Raw genomic sequence first — 8,061 nt, 5'->3', positions numbered from 1 at the left:
CAAAAAGTACTGTATGGGTATCAATTTTTTCTTATTTTATAGTTTTCACGGTGCTCAACGTACAGAGAATGAGCCGTGTGTGGAGAGGAAATAAATGGCTGCACCCGTTAGAGACTCTTCTGTCGTTCTTGATGCCAAGGGCTGCTACATGCGTACCAAACCGAAAGCACTGTATCGAACGGTTCAATATCGATACGAGTATTGTTGCACCCCTAATAGATGGATAGATAGATATATATATAGATATATTTTCTAAGGTATGCTGCATTTACTGCTGCCCTGTATACTTTGCTACTGTAAAAATATGAACTTCCCTCCATCTAGTTTTTTCCTGCTCACTGCTTACCACCAGATCACTGCACAAAAGGTCAGACATCTTGGTTTGCCTACTTCATCTCACGCCTTGACACTCCCGTGGTTGCTTCCCCCTCAGAGAGTACTACCCCCTGCTTTCTCAGTAAGCATTATCTCTAGTAAATACTCAGCTCACTTCAAATTTAATACTCACTCCCTTCCTGATTCCTGAGTCAATAAAGCCTTGTATTCTTGTGAAAACTACTGTCTGCCTTTGGATCCACACCACACCACGCACCAGTCTCTCAGCCTTCTGACAGGTTGTGCACTCAATAAGCTCCAACTGTGAAAATCTGTCATCAATAGAAGATACCCACCTCTAAAAATAGCCAGTATATAGCAGGGGCCAGTATCTGTAGAACAAGTTGTCTGCCACTCAGAACATCAGTGGACTGATCCCCGACTCCTCTATGTGTGGAAGTATCCTTGGGCAAGAGCCCCGAGATTTCCCTGATGCATCTGTGGGGATGTGCATGTGAATTTTACATAACAAGTAGTCAAAGTTTATGACTATGACTCTTTGACTTATGCTGTATGATTAGGTAAATGCGACTTACACACCTGGCGAAGATCAAGGACAAAACTCAAGTATCTAGTCACTAATGTACAGCTGTTCAGCTCTTTTTCTAAAAGTTTGCTTTCACCAGACTGTAAGCATAGTAATCACCCAAAAGAATATCTCTCTCTTCTCTCTCTCTTGCTATATATATCTGTATATAGAGATATATCCAAAACACTGCTTAATTACTTTTTGTTTTGTTCAATGTAAAAAAGTTGCTGTCTGGTTGACAAATTGCAACAAAGGCAAAAGTATATTCATGGTAAATGGACTGGTTCTTATATAGCGCCTTTCTACTATAACTGAGCACTCAAATTGCTTCATACAGCTTGTGCTTTACACATCCAATCATTCACACACCGGTGATGGCAGCTACATCGTAGCCACAGCCACCCTGGGGCGCACTGACAGAGGCGAGGCTGACTGACAGAGGCGAGGCTGCCGGACACTGGCACCACCAGTAGGCAACAGGTGAAGTGTCTTGCCCAAGGAGACAACAACTGAGACTGTCCAAGCCGGGGCTCGAACCGGCAACCTTCCGATTACAAGACGAACTCCCAACTCTTGAGCCACGATCGCACTTTGGCTCTCGCACTTTTTTCTTTGCTCTTTCCAGGTAAGTGCTTTTTATCATTCATCTAACATTCACACACATTCATACTCCAGGCTTTGAGGTCAATGTATTTTTTTCTGATGACATTTTCACTTATTTTAAATATGAATTACACTGTGATATGGTCTCGTTCTAACGTAGCACCTCCCTACTCTATCTAAGCACTCAAACTGCTTTAAACAACATCTCTCATTCACCCGTTCAAAGAAGCACTTTTTTCTATGCTGAAGTGCTTTCTATCTAACGTTCACATTTATACTCTGATGGATACAGAAAGCAACTTAGTATCTTGCACAAACATATTTGGCAGGCAGACTAGAACAGGGATCGAAACATAAACCTTCTAATTAGTAGGTGGCCCGCTCTATCTCGTTGGCTAGGATTGCATATTATTGCCTGTATGAGTCCTCATTTGTAAGTGTAACAAAACCTGTTTCATTCTCACCATTGGGTGAGATGTGGGCCTCGCCTCTCACCCTATGGTAGCTAGGATGGGTTCCAGGTTCAACAGTAAGCGCAGTCATTAAGTAAGGTGTGTCAATGTCGGAAAAAATGTGTGTCATTCCTCTAGCCTTTGCATCCCTCCTTCTCTTTCACCTCTGTCTGGTGGCCTCCCTCTTTTCTCTTCTGTGCTTTGCTACCCAGCCTTCTTCTGTCTCTTCCTTCATTATGCCTCATTATTATCCTGATGAAGAGTAAGTAAGGCCATTCTTCCCTTCCATCCATCTCTCTGTCCCTCCTTTCTTTCCAGTTAAATAAACATATGGGTGGCTCTGCCTTCCTGAACCTGCTCACCTCTGCTTTCTTGCCCTCCCTCCTCATGTTTTTCTGGCTCATTAGTATGCAAAAGAAACAATAATATTCCTTGATGTGCCTCCCACATCCTCCTGCTCACTACTGAGCATTTTGTTCACCCTTTCCCTTCTGCTCTTTACTTTTTCTTCCACTGTAAACGAAGTCCATAATGTAATAACCAATACCAAAATTTAATTTCTCTGAGGCCATGTGGGAATAAAGAGTTAATGAGATCAGATAACAGATGTTGTTTCCAGTGGTTGTTTTTGCCCAGTCCATAGGGATTGTCTTTATTTTGCCTTTTTCAAAATTACACTACTCTTGTCGGACTTTATTTCACTTTTGAATTAAGGAGCAAAATGAAAAGAGGTTTCACAAATCATTAAAATCATATCAGTAAATAGAATTAGTACAAAATTGGTGATGTTGCATAGTTCAGTTTACTAATGTAAACTTGAAGTGGTGTTGCATAGATAAATGACAGAGATGTAACCTGAGCCAACTGATCTTTAGGTCTTTATAACTCGTTAATTTCCGGTGTCAGAGCCAGACCTGAGCCATAGTCACAGACTGTATTAAAAATGGCCACTATGACATTGCATAGTAGTCTGTAGATGATTGTATTCAAGTCTCAGGTTTGGCAAAATGTGGCAATATTTACAATATTTATTCATATATTTATGATGAGATGGCTGAGCTTTGGTTTTATCAGTAAATACTAGTTTAGAGTATTGTGTCCATCCATACATCCATAAATTGTGTCATAAAACGTGATGCTGACTTTAGCTAAAAAAAGAACAAGCTTAAAACAAAAGCTGTTTACTGAAGTAACTAAACAGACAAGAGTATATTTTAGTAAATTAACTAGTTATCAAGATGGACTGTCAAATAACCTGTTTTGTGTGTGTGCGTGTGTTTATGTTGCTGTAGACTGTATATTTAAAACAAGTCATTGTAATGAACTTGTTTTATAAATGCAGTCTGAATGTTTGTTTTATTTAAATAAAGGTTGAAAACTGAACAGAGGGTGAACATACTGACCAGGTGATTATATGTCAGGGTTGTGTTTTTGTATCTGCTGCCCCCGAGTGGCCAAATTAAGTTGGGTCAAATAAAATGACTGTCAACCAATGAAACGTCAACAATTATCAGCTTGTTTACTGGGCATTTGACAGCTGAAACTGGCTAACCTGTGTTTTTTGTGATTTTTTTTTTTTATATCTAAAGATTTAGTGTAAGATTTCTTGAGCCTAACCAGGCTCCTCGTTCACACAGCATGTCTATACCGTAATTAATAGAGGTCTCTCTCTCTCTCTAGGACCCGTATCACCTGCTGATTCCCCCCAAGCCTTGACGTCAGCGCTATAAGCGATAGAGATCGCCGGTGTTCTGGGAATCCATCCTACCTGACAAACCATCCTACCCGTTGTTTCTACGCATGCGCACAACACGAAATTCAGTGGCGAAGCATCCCACCTCTGTGAATATGAGCCAGAAGCATAATTTTACAGCTAGAATTCAGTGGCAATCATCTTACTTTTGTTAATAACAGCTACACACATACCATGCTACCTTTGTGAATGTGACCTACAAGCATACTTTAACGGCTAAAATGAAGTGGCAAACCGTCCTGGCTTTATAATTATGAGCTACAAGCATACTCTGATGGGCAAAGTTAAGTGGCAAACCGTCATACCTACTTACATTTGTGCTGGAATGACTCTGTGACAGCAGAAATGTGCTTAAACTACTTACGGTAGGACGTTTTGCCAAAGTAGGACGTTTTGTCAGAACCGGCACTCGGCGGCGGCTGTTCCCACAGGCGCAGCGTCTGGCTGCAGTAACAACACTGCTGGGACTTGCCCGACCGACTTTCGCATTCGACCTCCAAACAGCGTGAGGGACGGATACATCAAAACATTCATAGGACACCCACACCCACACACACCCTCCCCTTGTTTCGAGCCCTCTTCGCCTCTCCAGTCCCGCCATGGCGTCTGCTGTACCCGAGACGGAGGGGTCAGCGCGAAGCTCCCCACTGACACCGCTGAAGCTTGTCGGGGTGGTGTGCGTCTTCCTGGCGCTTTGCTTGGACATAGGAGCCGTGATGAGCCCGGCTTGGGTGACTGCCGACGACCAGTACTACCTGTCCTTGTGGGAGTCCTGCTGGAAGCCAGCGAGTAGCGAGAACTGGCAGTGCAGCAGCACGCTGGACTCAGGTAATGAATGGAAGGGGGTATCGATGTTGTTTGGGTTTATGAAAAAATAAATAAATAAAATCACCTGCTTCAGGTAAGATGTTAGAGCGTGGTTATCTTTTCTAATGTGCACTAACAGGAGCTTTGTGTAACAAAGAGCTGTTCGTAATAACAGCGAAAACTGATGCTGAAGCTGATCATAATAAAGGAGTTGTGGTGGAGAATACCCAGATCCTGTCGACTCTAATAGCCAGAGAAAGTTATCATCCTGGCTCGTACTCTGACTGCCCACTGCCATAAGAGAGCGTCCCCCTGACACAGCTCGCCAGTCTCTGTCTCTTCTGGGATCTCCAGATGAATTATTGTGAGGGTAAAGTGGATGTCTTATGTACGGTTAGAGCTCACTTCACAATGCGTTTGTAAATGCGGTAGCTTAAACGTGATAACTAAGATGTTGTTCAGCACACACGATAGCTGGCACCAACAAGTCAGGGAGCTGTATAAAATTACATTAGACTTAAAACCATAAAGATTAATGATCTGAAACTTACTCGACAACTATTTTTGATCATCTGAAAATAATATACTATTAAAATGCAAAACACCCACTAGCTTTTTATTCTTTACTGTAAGCATTTGTTTTCTTTGTCTGTTTTTTAGGCAATTAATTTTCGTGATTTCGAAAGTGCCACAGCTGTCACCTGCACTTATGGATTTTGCCACTTGTCAGTTCTAAATTAATTAATTCGTCAACAATATACAAAAAAGGAAGGTGTAGTGGAGGGGAGAAGTGCTGGCTCACAGCTAATGACTTCATCCTATCTCACTCTTTTAATTTTTATGCCCATTCTATAGTTGTTGGGAACGCGTCCTAGTTCTCAGGTCCAGGAGTATTGGTTGATCATCAATGTTGGATTTGTTTCCAGGGCAACAACAGTTCACACGCATTGTTTTAACTAAATTGAAAGTGGCTGTATTTACAGCCAGTGTGAAAGCAGGAGCTTACTGGGGTATTAAAAAATCTTCAAAATCTTCTGTCGCATAGATACGTCTACCTGGAACCAATCCAGAAGTCTACGCTGCTCTCTCTGTGGGTGGGATGAGATCACGAGTGTGTGTGTGTGTGTGATGGATTGTGTGTCTGTCTTTGTGTGACAAAAAATCTGTATGTCAGTGTTTAAATCAGTGTGTGTGTTTTGGGCCAATCAGAAGCTACCATGTTGAGATGACCTATTTCTGGACATTCTCCTCAGAAGCCCAGCTGAATATTTCATGTCACACTCTGATTTCTCTGTAGTTGCATCTCCATTCCATCTCTCCCTGGACCTGGGAACACACACATTCACTTAATGTTTGTGTGAGTGTCTCATCTTTTCTTCACACACACACACACACCTCTTCCCTCTCAGAGACCTAACCAGTTCTCCTTAATTAGATATCCATTGCGAAGGTTCTGTGTTGTATGAGTATCTTTCCACCACAAATATTGATCTTAAATATACATCACACCCTTTATGTGTCAGTTGCTCTTGCTTTCCCTTGCAGTTTCTCTTTTCTGCTCGTCGTTTACAATCACGTTTTCATTTCTTTTCATATTGAAGTAAATCTGAACTTATCATTGGGAAAATGCTTTCTTCGCCTCCTTTGTTCTTGAATATGTAGCTACAGTGGGCAGATTTGCAGCATACTCACTGAGTTGGATGTCGACATTTCACAAAGTTAGCTGAGTTGAATAGTATGATTAAATCTGCCTGATCTACTCAAAAAGAAAAACAGGTACAGCATCCAAATCACCTGCCAATGTATGTGTAGGTCCACCTCACCCACACGCAGTTCTGTAACCTGGATAAACCTCCTTGCTCTCCTCTGAAACTCAACCTGCATCACTGACATTCAACCATATCTCCTATTGGGCTCCATCTCCTTCATCGCAGCCTTCCCTTCTTTTGGTTGTACCCTTCTCAAGCTCCTTGTGGAGTCCCATCTAATCTGTCGATGCTGTCCACCAGCACCAGCAAAACCCACTTAAGGATCCCATCTCCTCAACACTGGCAGAGGAGATGGGACCCTCCTGTCTCCAGCTAAGCCCCCAGTGGGGCTACGTCTCTGCTGCTTGCATTTGTCCAGCCTCCCCAGTCAGTAAGCCCACCTTGTGGTTGTGTCTCCACTGCTGGTTTTCACCTTTGCTTCCCTTTTGCTGCCTCCCAGCCAAATGGGCCCCCTTTTCTCATGTTACGGGAAGTCTTCGCTGCCTCCATCAACAGTTACAAGAAGGACCTCTGGAGAGACCTCTGCTCCGCCTCCAGGTTCTCCCCAAAAACAGCTCAGTCTCCGCTGCTGGCCTCCTAGCCTGTGCTCAGAACTGGTGATATGTCTTTTATTTACATAAAATACTTTTAATTCAAACATTGATTTGGGTCCAGATTGAAATTTTCTCAAATTTGATGGATGTTTGACAATTATGACACATGGGTTGATACAGTTAGCTGTATCAATAATTGCAGTTGCAATTATAAGCATATCCCTTCTGTCATAGTTCCGTTTGGTCAGGATTCCCTTGTGTCTTAGTGCAATGCACTAAGTGACCCTTCAAGATAATTTCACAACCTGGAATATGGTCGTAAGCTCTTCAGCAGAACTCCCTCACTGTCTGAGAGAGAGAGAGTGCGAGAGCACATGAAACTGGAAAATGTAGGGGAAGCTCACTGCAAATTGGAAAAGTTTCCCATGTGATCAAGACATCATCAGAAGCACGTTCTGAAAAGTCAAAAACCAAAGTCTAAAAATGGCAGATGCTTTGAGGATTGCTACTGGGTCACATGTTGTCATGAACTTTATTGACTCAGAATTAGCTCTGCAGCTCTGTCTGAATCTGGACCCCTTACCTCATGCCCTGCGTGTCGCCGCCTTGTCAGGACAGTGTCTTCCCGACATTACGCACGTTTCCAAAACCTGGCACACTGTCAGAGATTTGTTTTTGTTTTCCGAGCCACTCAAACACCGCTAGTTTTGGGGCATCCCTGGCTTCAACAACACAACCCACATATCAATTGGCAGAAGGGATGCATCACTGGGTGGGCAGAGGAGTGCCACATGACTTACCTAAAAACTGCCCCCACTTCCAGCTGGGTGGCCTCTCCATCGGAGCCGCTAGCGTCTTCCGACTTAGCCAACATTCCCTCGGTTTATCATGACCTTGCTGAGGTTTTTCGCAAAGACCTTGCACAGTCACTCCCTCTGCACCATCCTTACGACTGTGCTATTGACCTGCTCCCCGGCGCTCCATTGCCAACCAGTCGTCTCTATAGCCTCTCCCTCCCTGAGTGAGAGGCTATGGAGAAATACATCTATGAAGCCAGATAACACACACCAATGAGTTAAACTGCAGGAATTTCTTAAAGACATAAACTTTCTGCTTCTTAATTCATATAAAACTGAGGTTATTGTGCTCGGCCCTGAAAATCATAGAAATATGGTATCCAGTTTTGATCTCCTCCATACCTGCTTCATGCCCTGGAGGACGGGGCTGTGGCCCCCCCACC

The 8,061-nt window shown here is 43.1% G+C and overlaps 1 protein-coding gene across 1 annotated transcript in view; it reads left to right on the top strand.

Annotated features, from left to right (window-relative positions):
- The first annotated feature begins 4,130 nt into the window (after positions 1–4,130).
- Positions 4,131–8,061, top strand: part of LOC102201289 (transmembrane protein 47-like) — a 20,749-nt gene continuing 16,818 nt past the window's right edge. Inside the window, exon 1 of the mRNA XM_005748073.1 lies at positions 4,131–4,540. Within this exon, the coding sequence (XP_005748130.1) occupies positions 4,312–4,540 (229 nt within the window). The 5' untranslated portion in view covers positions 4,131–4,311. The remainder of the gene's footprint in view (positions 4,541–8,061) is intronic.

This window comes from Pundamilia nyererei, unplaced genomic scaffold, assembly GCF_000239375.1.
Source record: "Pundamilia nyererei isolate P.nyererei 1_Seehausen unplaced genomic scaffold, PunNye1.0 scaffold00212, whole genome shotgun sequence".
Taxonomy (NCBI): Eukaryota; Metazoa; Chordata; class Actinopteri; order Cichliformes; family Cichlidae; genus Pundamilia; species Pundamilia nyererei.
Note: the sequence above shows the minus strand (reverse complement) of the source record. Positions and strands in the feature narration are given on the sequence as shown.